We start from the raw sequence: 17972 nt of genomic DNA on the forward strand, positions 1-17972 counted from the left end.
TAACTAGTAGAATTAATAGTATAATTACCCTGGACATTTTAATATATTTGAGATAGATATGTTAAATACTACATTTGATTGTAAGTTCTAACATGTGCAATTTATTATTTGTAACTGGATACTGAGCTTGAAATATTTGCTTAGCCTGTGCCACTAGGTCATCTAGATGGTCAGGAAGACAAGAGCTTGGCTGCATTCCACTTCTACACTCCATTAAAGCCAAAACATTTTCTTTGGTCGCTGGCTTAGCATATAATATAAATTCAGCTACTGTTGATGGCTCAGTATTACATGAAATTAACTTGGCCATTATAATTGCTTAATAAACCAAAGTTAAGTACAGCATACTGTGATGTGAGAATCCAGCTATTTCCTTTTAGTAGGAAGTGTTCCAAAAACATTTTTTTAAAGAGAAAATTAAATCAGGTTATATTCCAATCTTCTCTGAGATACTAGACAGAGAAAGAAAAAAAATTAATGAATTCCTTCTGAAGACTTTGGTGCTCAATGTACTGAACAAGACAGTCAACAAGCAATGATAAACATGAATCTTCAAAGCAATACTTCTGGTATTAAAAAGAAAAGCTTAGGAGTTGCATTGTTAAAAATGTATCAGAACTTAATCATTAGAGCAGCTCAGATATTAACCATGTTTATCATGATGGATTTTACCTACAGCAAACCTCAGACCTTTTTCCTTGTTTCCTATTTCAACATGATTCTGAGATTAGTTATTGCTTTCCATTTGCAAAAACTGAATTATTAACTTTAAATATAGTTTTTTTTTCCAGTTTCATAGTTAAGAATCTAAAACTGGCTTGTTTCATGAAAACTATAGTTTTGGGATCTGATCTGACAAACTATAATTAAAATAAAAGCTTTGGAGCTACATTAGCGAATAACTGAAGAAATGAGTAATAGAATGTTTCTGGTTTGGTTAAGAAGCAAGCAACCCATGAAGCATGTGAGGCTCCCAGGCCCCTTTTTTGTGACCTATGCCTATATTGAAGATGGCATTTAATTTGGTTGTATGAGGTGCAATGACAACAAAGTAAACTAAACTAAACTATAAACTGGTCAGCAAATTGCTAATATATATGGCATGTCTTCTACTAAAATTTTGCAAAACAACAAAAACACTTTAAATACAAGAGTTATGTAAAGCTGTTTTTTTTTAATGGAAGCATAAAAATAAATTAAAAGTACTGTACTAAAACCTGAGCTATCCACATTCTGGTGGTATCATTACTTATGCCCACTGTAATCCTTAACTATCTCCCATACAAAATGTAGTTCCCTCTCTCTAGTTGGCTAAATGCATCACAGCAATGTACTATTTGTGTAATAGGAGATATCCTGATTCACACATATTAATAAGCCATGAATTATAACCCAAACTGGATTCACACATTGCCCTAAATTAGAATAGTTGGTTGAATTTGTTGCATGAATCAATAATTGCTCAGAAAACTTAAGTTGTGGTTTAACATACTTTGTTAATCAATGTTTTCTCACACCATTCACAATATTTGTACAAGAGGGAACTACTACAAAGAGAACAAATAAAATGTAAAGCTCTGCATATAGTAACAAAACTATTTTTTCCAACAAATCTTCAAATAAATATTTGGAGGAAAAACATAAGGCTTGAGGCCTTCTATAAAAGAATTATAGAAGAGAAAGTTGTATCAACTTAATGTAATATACCGTAGTAAAACACTAGCAAAATATTTTATGATTTGAGTGAAAAAAAGGTTCCTACAAAGAGATAATTGTATCATGTGGTCCTTGTTCTATCTCTTATTCTGTTCTATCTCTTCTATAGAAATAGTTGCATCCTTTTCAGGAAAGCTGTTATCTTGAATTAGATTTTTAAAAAGCAATTAATATATTGTTTACAAAAAAACTCAATTAGGGATTTTTTTGTTTTAACTATAAAAGCCTATATGGTTCACAGTTGAGCCAAGGTAATTTGAAAGACTACTTTTTCCCAAATGAATGTGTTTATATATTCTTCAGGGACTGTGCCTAATTTATTTGGCCAACCACCTCACCAATGTGATTGACAGGAACTAACAAGAATTAAAATACAATAAACAGCTCTCCAAAACACCATTCACTAATAGTTTGGGCTCAAATACTTTCCTGGCCCTTATGCCTGGGAAAACAGGTTTATAAGGTTTTCCAAAAAGCAAGCAGAGCCTGGGTCAATCAAACCCTGGGCAATGTGGTGTTCCAGAAAGCAGACACAGCTATGGAAAAGGCATGTTTCTTGAATCCCACTAGATAACAATCCCTAATAGATGGGACCCTGAGGCAATTAGGCATGCCCCTCTTGCCAAATCTAATGGATTGTTAGAAATTATGGGAGTAAGAGTCCTTCATGCCATGTAGGGCTTTGTATGTAATAATCAGCACCCTCAACTGCATCTGGAAGCAAACTAGAAGCCGGTTCAGGTATAATATGGGCATAGAGATAGCCATAATTGCCCACCTACCTGCATTCTGGACCATTCTTGAGTCTGGGATATGTCCTAGAATTATAAAAGGCTAAATGCCTTCTTATTCTACTGACAAAACATTTGTTTCACTCCCTTAATGGTTTGTTTCACTCCCTGAATGTTTTTATTGAGGCTTTTAACATTTAACAGTTTTCAATATTATCTTTGCTGTGTGAAATTAAGTCTGATTTGGCTTTAATTTATAACTGCACTTTTTTCAGTCAAAAATCACCAAGGAATCTGTCAATATATAATAGCTATTGTCAATATATAATTCAGCTATTATATCTAACAAAGTGAAGCCTTCCAAAAAGTATTTGAAATATTGTTTAATTTATGCAAATTCTAATAAACTATAAATAGTACAAGATTACATAACACTGTGCCAAGTATGGTATATCCACAGCATGTCCTCTTCTATGTCAAAGTATTTTAACAAATTGCTTCAACCAGTGGAATACATGGCAACCATGACATGCATTGGGGCATTAAATGATCTTTTAAAATTATTCCAAGGACCTACAACTTTCCTAGCGTACATCATAAAATAATTAGCTCATAGCTTACTGTTTTGAACAGTGCACCAAATCAAAATAAACAAATTTTTCCTGCCTTTATTTTAACATTTTTGCCTTCAGGACTTTTTTTTTTTTTTTGCATTTTTTTTTTAAAAAAATATTTTTAGCGGCCTTACTTTACAAGGCAAGCGGCCCAGAGTTTTCTAGAATCTGGCAGCCCTTAAATTTCATTTAGTAAACAAACGCAACGTATTTTTTTTTCCTTTTTTAAAAAAAGGGGGTCTCTCTCTAGCCCTTCCCCTTATGTTTCCTCATCTGTCTCCTATTGAAGTGAGCGTATCTTCTATTCTGACTACTCAGAACAGCTTGTATCACCCCCCTACTTTGACCGAGCCAAATTCTCAGGGGAGAACCCCAAGGTTTCCATTATCAATCCACGCGAAGTTTCACGGGAGCCGGGAAATCGTCATTTCCACCGTACCACGTGCCTAAACCTCCAAGGGATTCCCACCACCTCCTCCTCCTCCTCCTCTTGACCCATCCGGGTTCATATGCAGCAAAGGCCAGGAATGCATCTCCCTTCCCTTCCCCTCCCTCCCCCTTCCTTCCATCACACTTTCGGAGTCATTTTACCCAAGCCAGGTGCCGAGGGGATCGCTTACCACACAGCCGCGGGGCGGGGCAGGGCGATTGAATTGCTTTTTTTCTAGAGCGAAGGGAGACCTTCCTAACGGGAAGAAGAAGAAAACCCTGCGCGTCGAGCCTTCAAGCGGCCGCCAGTGGACGAGCCCCGCCCCCTGGCCCTGGGATGGCGACGACGCAAACTTGCAATGCCCCGAATATGCGACCCGTCTCTCCACCCCACCCCCACCCCGGAGACAGCCCAACCCCCTCCCTCCCCACCCCATGGAGCGCCTGGCTTAAGAGTTTGGTTTCAAGCACAGGCTGGGAAGGCAGCTTTCCCCCCCCCCCCACCAACCACACACAGGGGCTCCCTAGACCCTCCTAAGTGGGCTTGGGACACTCACTACAGCTGGGTAGGTGCAAGGAAAGCAGCCCCCGCGCGGCTAAGACGGGGTGGGCGTCGTGATCAAAGCACCCACGCTCAGATCGTGTGTGTGGGGGGGGAGGGGGCAAGTAGCCAGCTGTTCCTCTCTCCCACCCTTCCAACCTCCCACCCCGGCAGGGGGAAAAGCCGAGCCAAGCCGTTCCGATAGCAGCGAGGGCCCCGACTAAAAGAGAAAGGAGCGCCTTCTTTAAAAACGGGAGAGATACCAGACAAGTTCACCCCCAACGTTGCAAGAGACCGAGCGCACTCACCGTCAGTTGCGCGCTGTCCCTTCCCTGCCCTTCCCGGGCTCCTCCTGGCGGCCACCGCCCTCGCCTGCCCCAGGGGGATCCGCCCGCGCTGGCTCGCTCGCTCGCCTGCCTCCCTCCGCCTCAGGCCGGTTTCGCAAGATGGCGGCACTTCCGGGAGAGACCATCGAGAAGCTCCCGGAGAGACGCTCAAAAAGGGGGAAAGGGGAAAAAAAAAAAAAAAAGGGCGCAAGCGCGGTGTTTCTCTTCCCTCCCCTCCGTTTTACGAATGAGCGCGCTCAGCTGGTTCCCAGAGCCGAAGCGCCCGATTCCAGTTCTCCTCAGGCGGCTGATGCTGCCTAGATGCCCGTCCCCGGCGTCCCTTCTCCCGCCACCCCCCCGCCCTTCCCGAAAGACTCTTCACGACAGCCTCGACGGTCTTGGGAAGAAGCCCTGACCGATCTGACCATGGTGATCTCCGCCGCTTTGGGCCCCGGGATTGCCCGCCTCTTTTACTACCCGACCCTTTTCTACACGCTGGTGCGGGCGCGGCTGCCCGGCTCGCAACGGTCGTGGTTCAACCGCATCGACCGCGCGGTGGTCTTGGGGGCCCTTCCGCTGAGGGGACGCTGCCGCCAGGTAACGAAAACGAGGGTCTGCGGGATCCCGCGGCTGCCCCGCGGAGGCCCCTCAGTCGCCTCCTTTAGCCGGTCGGGATGTGAAGAGGAGGAGGAGAAGGAGGCATCCTTTCCCCGCAAGCTTCCCGGGTGCCTTGGAAGATATTTAGGAAGGTTTTTTTTTTTTCTCCAGCCTTTGCTGCCCGCATCGTCCGGCCGGGCGCTTTTCTGCAGTTCGGAAATATCCGTGGCTGCCCGGTCGCGTTTTGTTCTGAGGGGATTTGGCGGCGAGTTCCTGTCGACTCAAGGGCGGCTCGTTTCTGGAAGACGGGAACAACTTTTGGGGACGCCCTGATTGATGCGAGTCGGGTGGTGGAAAAGGACGAGAATTGGCGCAAATGGAGGGAGGGATAAAAAAAAAAAATCGTTTACTCCGGTGGGTCTCAACCTTTTCTTCACCACGGACCCCTTTCAATACCTTTTGTGGCCAGGGATCCCCAAGATTTAAAATTATAACATTTCTTCAAGCCTTTTGGGGGGGGGCTGTGATGACATCGCGGCCCCCCCAAAGGGGTCCGTGGGCTACAGGTTGAGAGCCACTGGTTTACTCGACCTCCAACCTTTTGGCCACCAGGAACCAGTTCTTTGTGGGCTACCTGGATGGTTTTGCTGAGGCTTTTTTCTCCCAATAGCTAACAAGCAAACTGAGATGAGATGACTAAAGACAGTAAATCAGTTCTGTTATATTTGAAAATCTCTCTCCGTGGAGAGAGGTTTTTCTGCAGACCTGGAGGGGGTATGGTTTTCACATGCTGCCTGCATCCCGTGGATGGGGCTTAGCGTCTTTGCGCGGCCCAGTGCTGGCCCACAGATCGGGCTTTGGGGACCCCTGCTGTATAACGCCAAGATAAGGTGACAAGCGTTCAGTCAGGAATTTGATCTGAAAGGCTTTTTCCTGTACAGTACAGGTAGTCTTCGACTTACAACAGTTCGTTTAGGGACCATTCAGAGTTTCAACACAGAACTGAAAAAAGTGACTTAGGACCATTGTTTTCACACTTAGGACCGGTGCAGCATCCCCGTGGTCATGTGATCAAAATTCAGATGCTGACTCATTTATGACAAGTTGCATTGTTCCAGGGTCATGTGATCCCCTTTTGTGACCTTCTGACAAGCAAAGCCAATAGGGAAGTCAGATTCACTTAACAACCATGTTACTAAATTTAAGAACTGCAGTGATTCACCTAATAAATGTGGCAAGAAAGGTTGTGAAATGGGGCAAGCCTCACTTAACAAATTTCTCAAAACAGCAACATAAATTTTGGGCTCAATTGTGGTCGTAAATCGAGAACTACCTGTATATTAATGCATTACTTTGGGCTAGGCTGGCACCTTAAACACTCAAAGGGCCACAAAGGTCCTAACTGGAAGCCCCCGTTCAATTCTGGAGCTGACCGGAAGTCCGGTTCCCCCATCATAGTCTCCTCCTAGCACGATATCCTTTTTCTTCTGCTGACCAAAACTCTTGTTCCCCCACCATAGGGTCTCCTCCTAGCACGGCAACCTTTTTCCTCTGCCTGTCCTAACCGAAAGCCCTATCAATTGTGGAGCTGACTAGTCACAGGGAGCCGCAGCAGAGGGATGAAAGAGCCACATGTGGCCCCAGAGCCATGGGTTGCTGACCCCTGGGCTAGGCTGTGCAGAGTGGGGGTATTAAACTACAACTTGGTTTTTGTTCTTTCCTCTAAAGCAGGGGTCGACCGTGGGCCGCATTCGGACTGTGGGCTGCTTAGATCTGGCCCGTGGGGCCAGCCTGGAAATATCAAAGGACCGGCTCACAGTGCCTCTGCCAGCCAAAACGGGCTGCGATGGGGGCGCAAGAGCCCCGCATAACCCATTTTGGCTGTCAGAGTACTGCAGGAGGCAGAACCTTCTTCACCTTCTCTTTAGCAGCATCTGCCAACCAGAACTAGGTACCCTCCATGATTGGATTATTCCCCCCACCCATATTTCCACCCAAACACTAACCAGACTTAACCCTGCTTAGCTTCTAAATCCAGATAAGGAGGACCTGATGCTAAGCTTTGAACTACTGACATAATGACAAATACAGTTGTGTCAAAACTGACTAGGCCCCAATACAGCAAGGTGTCTATATCATTTTTCAAATCATTTTCTAAATAGAAGCTCATTAGAAGATACATCAATTTCCGCGGCCCGTTTTGACTGGCAGAGTGCTGTAGGAGGCAGTGCCTTCTTCACCTTGTCTTTAGCAGCATCTGCCAATTAGAACTGGATGGCTGTTGTTCAGAAGAGCCAAAAACATCTGGCTCTTAACCCAGGTCTTTGATGAGAGAGAGTGAGCCCCCTCAAATCACTGAGTTTGTCATCTTTTATCTTCAACTTTTACCTGTGATAGATTTAATTTTAATTTTTTTTTATTGTGAGCCACCCAGGATCATTGATTGGGTGGTATATCAATTTTGTAAATTATTACTAATATTAAGTCCTCCTCTATGGCTGTGTCAGAGGTAGTAACAAAGATTGATAGACTGTTGACCAGGCAGTTTTTAGAGACATCTGGATAAATTGTCAGTTCATTTATGCTCTGCTCCTATACAAAAGAATCAAGCCCCATAGCAGCTGGGGACTCTACATGTTATTTGTGCCAGAAAGGAAATCTCCCTTTGTCTGGAATACAAATATGTTTGTCTTTTGAATGCAAAGGAAAAAAATGCATCTTAAGCCTGCCTATGTCAAACACACAATGGTCATGCCCACCATGGCCACACCTACCCCGGCCACGTCCCACTACCACCTTCGGCCCTCCGAGGACAAACATAACCCTAATGTGGCCCTCAATGAAATTGAGTTTGACACCCCTGCTCTAAAGAAGTGAAGGACACCAAGACACAGATTCCTTCTGAGCAGTTTAATTCTAGCTGTAGACATTCTTCCATGTCATATAAGATATCATCTCGGAAATGTTCAAATATAATGGAACTGATTTACTGACCTTAGTCATCTCAGTTGCTTGTTACTTATTGAAAAAAAAATGCCTCACCAAAAGCATACAGGTAGTCCTCAACTTACAACAGTTCATTTAGTGACCGTTCAAAGTTACAACGGCATTGAAAAAAGTGACTTGGGACCATTTTTCACACTTACAACCATTGCAGCATCCCCATGATCACATGATTTACATTCAGATGCTTGATAAATGAATCACATTTATGACGATTGCAATATCCCAGGGTCATATGATCACTTTTTGTGATTTTCTGACAAGCAAAGTCAATGGGGAAGCTAGGTTCACTTAACAACTGTGTTACTAATTTAACAACTGCAGTGATTCATTTAATAAACGTGGCAAGAAAAGTAGTAAAATGAGGCAAAATTCACTTAACAAATTTCTCACTTAGCAACAAAAATTTTGGGTTCAATTGTCACAAACTGAGGACTCTCTGTACTTTTAAAAGAAGACTTCCTGACCTCCTATCGCCTATTTCATTTATTTTTATAGCCGTAGGGAAAGAGAAGTCTTAAGTGAATAGTAATAGTTATCTGAACTGGGAATCAGGGCATAGTTGAATTGGATTTGCTTAGTATTTGGACAGGAAGTTGTTAAGGAATTCCAAGGTGTAGAATAAACTGGAAAAATGAACAACAATTCAAGAAAAAAATCAATTGTAAGCCACTTCAATACTATAGTAAAAAATATGCATGGATGTATCCATGAAGTCACCAGAGCCTGAACTTATTTTTTTTTATTGTAGAACATGACCAATAAAAGAGCTGATATTCTCTGATACCTTACAGATTGTTGGCTACAACTTGCCAACTTCCTTGTCAGTTTAGAGATTAATTAAGAATTCTCAGAACTGTTATCATTACATTTGGAGAATGCAAGTTGGATATAAACTAAAGCACATTTAGAACATGTTGTAAATTGATTCTTCTTGCAGTTGATAGAACAAGAGAATATCAGAGGAGTACTCACTATGAATGAAGAGTATGAGACTCGCTTCCTATGCTGCTCTCCAGAGGTAAGTTCTGCTCATCACCAGTATATCACTAAGAGGATGTAACTAACCATTAGTTTAACAGAGTACAAACCCAAGTACAGAGTACCAATTCTTTGTGAAGAAACAATATGATTTAATAACATCTGTTTGACATAGCAATGTCCTGACCATATTTGCAAAAAAGCCAAGGCTTATTCTTTTTTTCTAGTAGAGATTTGTAAGGAACAAATAATTTGGGATAGGAAAATCAAAAGGATTTATCCAAGCAGGCCAATTAAGTTTGATGTGCTGAATGCAATTTAGTGCTAGGAGATGCCCTCAATTTTACATACACCATTATGAGGTTAAAAGGTGCACAAAAGAACAAATTGACACTATACAAGATTTTCTACAAAGAATTAAAACCGCAGCCCTTCTTTTTTTTTTTTGCTTTTCTTTTTTGCTTAAAAAGCGCGATAGGAACGTACAAAATCATGCATGGTGTAGAATTTTTTTTGTCCACCCTTATTCACTGAAAATACCAGTTAAAGAAAATACATCTTTATGCAACACATTTAACTATGGAATACACAGCTATTAGATGCATGGCTTTAAGCACTCTTGCTAGCTTTATAGTGCCTTCTCAGTGAAAGGCAGTATCCCTTAAAATACCATATTTAGGAGCAGCAGTGACCCCATGTTCACTGCTGTTAATTACCAATTCATCTGGTTGATTGCCATGTGACACATGTAGGATTAGGCAGGACTTTCACTGATCCAAAACTTTCTGCTTTTTAAGGTACTTGATCTGATTGCTGCCTTAATTTAAAATATTGTACTTACCTCTATTAATTACTTCATAGTATCATCTAATGTTCTAGCCTTATTAGCCTCTTTTTGAAGTTGTCTTCAATAATCTTTTAATTATGTTGAAATACCATTTCCCCCAAAATAAGACATCCCCTGATAATCAGCCCAATCGGGCTTTTGAGCGCATGGCAATAAGGCCAAGTACTTATTTCAGGGTTCAAAAAAATATATGACAGGGTCTTATTTTCAGGGAAACACAGTAGTCATGTGCTATTCTAGATGAATGTTTATTTAATTAAATTTATATGGCCACCATCTCAAAGTAACTGGGCAGTGTACATCTTTTCCTGCAATCTACCCAATAGCTCCTTTACAGTTTCTCCTTAAATCTAATTCTCATTTTGGGGTTAATTACAGGAATGGGAGGCAATGGGTGTAGAACAAATGCGTCTTAGCACTGTGGACTTGACTGGAATCCCTTCACTAGAAAATCTCCAGAAAGGTGTCAAGTTTGTATTGAAACATCGTGAATGTGGAAACAGTGTCTATGTGCACTGCAAAGCTGGACGCTGTCGCAGTGCCACCATGGTTGCTGCTTATTTAATTCAGGTAAGAATATTTTTTGATGAACAGGTCAAAAATGGAATGACAAAATAACTGATTAAGAATAAACTGTTCAAGATGTGAAAGAAAAAAATGGGATTCACTTAAATGGAAGGGACTCACAGAACTTTATCTTCCTAGGTGCTTCTCAATTATAATGCTGGAATATACTGCTGTAGTTTAACAATAAATAGAAATTATATTTGGATTTTGTGGCCTCTTATAGGTCCATCACTGGACTCCTCAGGAAGCAATTGAAGTCATTGCTAAGATTCGTCCTCATATCATTGTTCGTCGTAAACAGCTGGAGTTATTAGAGGATTTTCATAAGGCTGTAACTGATGAAAATCCTGCACAGTCACAGCAGAAGCCGACAGATACAAAACACCAACTACCCCAGAATAAGCAGAGAGACAGAAAGTCACTGGAAGATATTCAGGATTCTCCTCTGAAAACATCTGGTTCCTAATTTATTGTTTAGGAGCAAGTTATCAATCAGTGTTTCTATTCTTGTAGAATAAGAGTTTTAATTACTGCCTGCTTTGTAATCAACAGGTGAGCATGCTTTGCCTTTTATACCATCTCTATGTTTGATTACTTTAGAATAGATGCTTCAGACTTCTTGACAATACTTTTCTCTCTCCGATATAAAATATTATGAAATCATAGTGTTGTTCCAGTAAAGGCCTTTATTGAGATTTGTATCCAGAGTTCTTACAGTATGTATAAGTGGGATTGACACCTAATATTGGGATAATGATTCAGTTCAATGATGTCAAGGGTAATTTTGCTATTCATATCAGGTGGAAATGTATTAACAGCAACCCCTTCTTGTTCTAGAAAAACAAGAAATCTCAAATATGTATTACCGGTACTTAAAATAATTCTACCTCAAAAGTTGTCTTTTGCAGTTATAATTAGAAGGACTTTATAGGAAATCACTTATTGGAGAGATACATTTGAAAAATTGTAAAATTTACAGCATGTGCCCTACCTCTAGATGGCTTAGTAGAGACTAGTAGAGTTTGGCTACTTAGGACTGCTGCTAGAAATGGGTTCAGGCCTTGACTTTGGGAGGCAAGAAGATGACCAGTAGGAGAAGCAATGCTAACAATAATTCAGCCATAACCCAGATTCACTAATTAAGTGCTAGTGAAAATAAGTGTACAGCTAAGATGTTGATACTTGTGAAAAGTAGGAAACCTCTCTAAAATACTATGATCAGCCTCAAGAAAAAGCTATAAGGATCTACGCATCTCTCTGACCTACGGAATGTGATGTTTCCATTGTCCTGGCCCTGAAATATCCTGGCTTTCAAGCCAACACAAACTGCAAATTTGTAAGTAGCACTTTGAGGCCACGGGTGACAGATACCACAGAGGTGGCTGGATTGAGTTTGAAAGTGCTGGCATCTCCCTTTTTGTAACAGTCTCGGAAGATGTAAATGTTACCATTGCAACTGGCAATTTTCCAAGGGGATGGGACTGAACTCCAAGCGTCTGCCAAGCAGAGCCGAGTGAAGCTATCCAGCAGAGGATTATAGCACAAAAGAGAATCTCCCTGTGCTACTATGAACACCAGGTCCTTGTACACAGCAGCATGCATGCACCCTGCAAAGGGTAACACATAAGGTTTCACATAACACTTCTCTGTTTTAGTGTCATAGCACTGAATCAGCCGAGAGGGCTTAGTAAAAAAATCAGCGTCGTTCTCTTCACCACCCAACAAGTAAATGACACCATTGAGATTCACGCCTGCAGCCCCAGACACTGCTACTTCCAGCTGACTTGTTTCTGTCCACACATTGTCTTTCACTTTGTAGTATATGATGGCATTAGAGAGGATGTCTTGCAATGTTTTGCCGCCCAATGAATAGATTGCATCCTTGTTGAGTACAGAAACCAGAGTATGTTGAAGCCTGTCTCGGGGCAGGGGAGCACACCATTCCCAGTCTATTGTTGTGTTGTTGCACTTCCACATGCGCCGTGGAATGGATCCTCCAACGACATAGAGATCACTGCCGTGCTTGCAGGCTGCAGTGATCTGGTGGCATAAACTGTTCTGACCGCTAACACTAATGGAGTCGTCATCAGCACAGTGCAAGGAGACAGCAAGGGAATGTGTACGAGAGGATTCCTTTCCAATCAGATAGATATGAACATTCTCTCCAATTTCCTAATAAGGAAGAAAGGGAACTTTTGTTAGCCTTGCATACATTAGTCAAAAGAGTTAGGCTAGAAAGCAAAAGACCATGAGTACAAGTCCCGCCTTAGCTATGAAAGCCAGCTGGGTCACCTTGGGCCTCTCTCAGCCCAACTCACCTCACAGGGTTGCTATGGAGAAAATAAGAGGAAGGTGTATTGGGTATGTTTGCCACTTTATTTGTAAAACTAATAAAAGGCGGGATACAAATAAATAAAATCATGTATCTAGGACTGGAAATACATAATCAAGTTTAAAATATTTTTCATACTTTAGAGGGATTAACCATATTGTTCCAATCTCTTTGGAAGAACCAACTATTTAAAAGCTGAAAGGAAATGGTGGGGTTTCAGTGAATATAATTCCAAAAGAAGGGGAAAAGCAATCTAATGCACTTCTGCAGTTGGCAATTCCTGAGCAAGGAAGGGGACACAGTCTGAACTCAAATCTTATGGGATGGGCAGATATAATATGGGGAGCACGTAACTCTACCTTTAAGCTTGATTGCAGTAACTCTAAGAAACCTGCCCGCTCTTCTTTATTGAAGCCAATCCAGGTTTCTATTGCAGCTGTAGGATTCTGAGAGCACGGGACCCCATCTGAATGATTGCAGAGGTAAACCAAACACACACTCTTGTAAAAATGGCCAGCACAAGTAATCTCCTCAGATCCTTTTCCATCCATTTAAACTGCCTTTGAATACTATAGTTCCTATCCTACAAAACTCAAGAATGTGCTCTATTTCCCAAGACTACCCAATGAATGTGTGACTCACCTGGGAAATGTGACTCAACACTGGCTAAAGAAGTATATTACCTTCCTCTTGTTCTTGCACTCTTGTTCAAATACCAGTTTTTTATTTTGAGTGGATATTCTCAGACTTTAATATTTTTTGTTGCAGTTCATAGAATTAATGATTATGAATATGCACTTTCAATGTAATACAATGCAATGTATTGTAATGTTACTGTAATGAGGTCCATTGTTAGATATAGTCCCAGACTTGGCTTCTTAATCATCAGTATAGGTGACTATTGTGGAAAAGTCTATGTTGTTTGGCTGATCTAATTACAACAAAGAAAATCAATGGCTGTAAAAGCCAGCATTATTAAAAAGACTGTAGTTTAAGAAGAGAGTCACTAGTCTAGATATAAGGAAAACTTTAAATGCTGTATATTCACTATAAATAAGCTACACATAATTAAGGGTAAAATTAGTTTTCATGTATTTTATAATGCTTTTGGCAACTTCTAATGCCCCTGCTATTAAATTTTGCATATAATATTTCATTACAAATGCTTATATGCCATGTTTATAGTGATGTTTCACATAATAAATTTTATAATAAAAATAAAATACAACAAAAAGAAAAATGGATTACTTGTTGCTCTCTGAGCGTGGTTGTTTCTTTGCAGACGTTTCATTACTCAGCTAAATAACATCAATGCAAATAATTGTGGGGTTTGCCCACATCTCTGCTAAAAGTGGCAGAGTAAGCTACTGTATATAAACAGGGAGCAAACCCCACACTTATTTGCACCAATGATGTTACCTAATTGGATAATGAAATGTCTGCAAGCAAACACCAAACTCAGAAAGCTATAAAGTGCTCCTCATCACTTGTAGCGAGCTATACATACTCTCTTCTATTAATAACAAACCAATATTAAAAAAGAATTACACAGTAAGATATTGACAAAGGTAAAACAATGTTCAGCATTCATGTCCAAAAAAGGACACATGGAAAGTTACATAAAATTTTACTTAAGCCAATGAAAAGGCAAAATGAACCTCCCACATAGCAGGTAGTTCCAATCTTCACGGATAGTTTTGGAAAAATCTTTCTTTGAAATTCAGTTTCTTAGATTACAAGTGACAGGAGGCCTCTATAATGGTCTTAATGTATGGATAGGTTTAAACAGAACCCTAAATAGTATAAGGTTACTGGTATAAATGTCATAGCAGCATCTTTATTTAGTTAATAAACAGATTTATATGACTATTCATCTCATCACTAGAACTCTGCTCTAAATAGACACCATTCTGAAACAAGACAAATAAAAATTTTAAAAATACAATTGGGGTTCATGTAAAAATATCACTAGCATATAGCATGCCCATGCTTATCCTGGTTCTAGTTACCGAGAGCCACTGAGAGATGGAGGGTTCTGACTGATACACCACCCACCTCTCAGTCTTGCCAGCATAATCAACATAATCTCAGTAATATAACCTGTCCTAAAACCCAACTGAAATAGATCCAGATGATCTGCTTCTGCCAAAACCCTTTTGAACTGGACCTGGAAATAATAAGGGAGCAATATACTTGTTTTTCTAATGGACTTTATTCTCAACACTAGTCTCTATAATCATTCTGAGCAGTGAACTGCTGAACAATAAAGGTTCAAAGTATATTCTATACAGGATTTGACTTATCCAATTGCAGGGCAATTAGACAATGTATAAACACAACAATATCTGTCTTCTTTACAAAAAGGATTATCTAAGACACCATTCATAACTCCACTGTCAAAACTGAATAGCCAGAGTCAAAACTGTAAGGTACAGTTTACTTTTCCAAGAAAAATTCTACCTCATCTATTATAAAATGCACCTCTATATTTAAGAATCTCCATACATACAGTCTAAATGTGCAAAGTTGGCATTTTTAAAATCATACTTTATTGACGAAACAGTTGCCCAGTTTACACTTTATACAAAACCACAATCACTGGTGTCACATATTGCAGTATCCCCCAAATATGACTGTGTGCAATGTGTGAACCTAATCAATTTTTCCAAGTCTCATCCACAGCAATATTGCAGAAGACACAGTTGTTGATTGCACTGAAAGCTGAAAAAAGGTTCAGGAGAAACAACATGGAGGTATTTCTCCTGACCCTGTACTGACATGTCAGTTTAAACAAATCTATCCCAAAACGGAGCTTGAATCTGAATTAGGCCATGAATCAGAGTAATAAATATATTAAAAATGAGTTAGAAAGCCATCATTACCATCATAGATCTTAGTAACTGACTTACCTGAGACAATGTCTGTCAGGAAACGAAGAGGCAGGTGCTGAAACTCCTCTGTTTCCTGAAGCTGCGCTAAGTACGATTTAGCACAATGTTTGGCTGCTGTATAGAGGTCTACATCGCTATGCTGATCAGCCAACCACATAATCTGCAAACAGTTTTTCACTTGCACTGTTCGAGCCAAGAAACGAGAACACTCCTCAAAAAGAGCAGTTAGCTGATACATATCTGCTGCTTCATAAGTCTCCTGCAAATAGTCTGCCCTTAATTTCACAGTTCCATGGTAAATATAGTCTACCACAAGTTGAAAGACACTCTCACTAACATCTTGTAACTCAATAACACGGTTGTGTGCCTCCTTAAGGTTGGAAGTGAACATAGAACGGAAAAAACAGCTTTGAGCTGAAAGGACTAGGCGGTGCAATTGAAATTCTTTGCCGTCTACGGAAATGGTAACATCAGCAAAGAGCTCATCTTCAAGGCACAACTTCATAATTCCTTGGGCCACACGGCTGGAATGTGAACGATCAGTGAAGGTATAATTCATAAAGTAGTTTTCCTCATTTGACGAATTTCCAGTATCCCCCGTTGAGGAACCACCTGTCTCTTCCAGTGAATCCATGTTGTTGCTGTGATTTGACCTCCAGTAATCTGAAATGCAATAGACATGGGGAATTCTTCTGGTATTTTGTGCCTTAAGTAAAGCAATCTAATGTTAAGTTTACTTAAAATACAATTTGGAAAATGGAAAATGTATCTTACTGTGTAAGAGTTAATTATTGGATAATGATTTCTGCAATTTCTTACAACTGCAGTAGGAATCAATTTTTTACACAGTACATAATACATTTTATTTATAAGATCTCAAAAAATAAACCAGGTATCTCAAAAGACATCAGATATGTTTAATAGTGAAGGTAACAGCGCTCCGTGCACGTTTAGCGTTTAGTCATGCCGGCCACATGACCACAGAGATGTCTTTGGACAGTGGCTTAGAAACGGAGATGAGCACCGCCCCTAGAGCCGGAAAATGACTAGCACGCACTTGCAGGGGAACTTTTACCTTATGTTTGGTAGTAGATAATCACCAAGTACCATATTTTATGAAGTATATGTTAAATATACTTCAATGTGTGTATTAAAAAAACCAAATAGAACATAAGTAAATACCAGAACAAAAAATAGAACTTAGCTATAGTATTTATGAGTTCATGAGAAATATACTCAGACAAGTGTCTTCAGTAAATTCATGTAATTGGCAGGAAATTTTGTGTTTCTTTCATAATTCTATCACAGAGAGATTACCAGTTACATTTTCAGTATATAAAATTCAGTACAAAATCAAGCCCAATGAATGCTAAATGTTTTATGCATAGTTGTATATGCCAAAATCTACTGACGTAAACAGCCTTGGAATAAATTCTGTTTTTAAGGTGCTAGTTTGCAATCTGCCAAATATAATTATAACTAAACATATTTAAACCATATCCACTGTGGGCTAAAAACATGGTTGGGTGCTTTGCCGCTCAATGTATGATGCAAATGCACTGAAGCATACTTCGATGTGTTAAGCAAACATCTTAATATTATATAGTACTCAAACTATGGAGGCTATGATTGGTTTGGAGTAGCCTAAAATGCAGTTAGGTTTTAAAAGCATTCCTTTTTTTTTTCTTACACTGAACGAAGCAGACCATGAAACAACAGGTTATTTCTAAGAAGAAGAAAAAGGAATAAGAGGATAATAAAGTATTGGCGGATTAGAAACTATCCAATCCGATACAGAGTCTCTTAGAAGTAAGACCTAAGAACTCGTGATCTCCAAAATGGGCTTAATAGGATTGCAGGAGTTGACTACTTTAGTTCTTTGGGGGGTGGGGGGGTGTTGTGTGTATTAACACGTAAACCAACGACAACCAAGGCCATGAAATCATGCTGGGCTGAGGGATCTTTCCTGAGCAGCGAGCAGAAAGCTTGGATCGAGCCCAGTCTCGCGGGACTTTCTTCAGCGGCGCTTTCTTCAAGGGCTGCCTAACGGCCGCCTTCCACAACCGCACCGACATTGCGACCACTTGGCAGAATTCCCACCGCGCCGCCCACCCTCCCGCCCCACCTGCGGACGGCTACCGAACCTTCCCGCCCACTCAACAGGCAAGAAACCGCCCCGGCTTCGGCCAACGGCAGTTCTTACTTGCGATTCCCCCCTTCATTCCGCCGTCTCGGGACCCCACGGAGGGATCGGTCGTGAGGTACAACAGGAGGAGCTGCTGCGCTTCCCGATTTCGAGATGAGCATTCCCGGAAGCCAGCTCTCGGTGATCGTCCGAGCCGCGCGCGACTTTCATTTCCGGATCATTTTTTTTTTTTTTTTTTGGACCGTCGGGCG

The 17972-nt window shown here is 40.7% G+C and overlaps 3 protein-coding genes across 5 annotated transcripts in view; 1 reads left to right on the top strand and 2 right to left on the bottom strand.

The window, feature by feature from the left end:
• CELF1 (CUGBP Elav-like family member 1) overlaps positions 1-4471 on the bottom strand; it is a 56374-nt gene extending 51903 nt beyond the window's left edge. For 2 of the 3 annotated variants that reach the window (XM_070937007.1, XM_070936988.1), the window contains exon 1: positions 4340-4471. The gene's annotated coding sequence lies outside the window, so the exon portion shown is untranslated. Of the gene's footprint in view, positions 1-3681; positions 3692-4339 lie in introns of those variants that run through there. The other variant, XM_070936998.1, reaches the window with a different exon arrangement.
• A 6-nt stretch (positions 4472-4477) lies between these two features.
• On the top strand, positions 4478-11047 carry PTPMT1 (protein tyrosine phosphatase mitochondrial 1). Its single transcript, XM_070937019.1, has 4 exons — positions 4478-4954; positions 8898-8978; positions 10164-10355; positions 10576-11047. The coding sequence occupies exons 1-4, from the start codon at positions 4679-4681 to the stop codon at positions 10816-10818; spliced, it is 792 nt and encodes a 263-aa protein (XP_070793120.1). The 5' UTR covers positions 4478-4678; the 3' UTR covers positions 10819-11047.
• Positions 11021-17931, bottom strand: KBTBD4 (kelch repeat and BTB domain containing 4). The gene is made up of 4 exons (XM_070936918.1): positions 17779-17931; positions 15594-16238; positions 13044-13150; positions 11021-12524 (listed from the first exon to the last, which is right to left on the bottom strand). The coding sequence occupies exons 1-4, from the start codon at positions 17795-17797 to the stop codon at positions 11664-11666; spliced, it is 1632 nt and encodes a 543-aa protein (XP_070793019.1). The 5' UTR covers positions 17798-17931; the 3' UTR covers positions 11021-11663.
• Positions 17932-17972: the final 41 nt, after the last annotated feature.

This window comes from Pituophis catenifer, unplaced genomic scaffold (genome assembly GCF_029215685.1).
Source record: "Pituophis catenifer annectens isolate HBS135680 unplaced genomic scaffold, rPitCat1.0.hap2 SCAF_1, whole genome shotgun sequence".
Taxonomy (NCBI): domain Eukaryota; kingdom Metazoa; phylum Chordata; class Lepidosauria; order Squamata; family Colubridae; genus Pituophis; species Pituophis catenifer.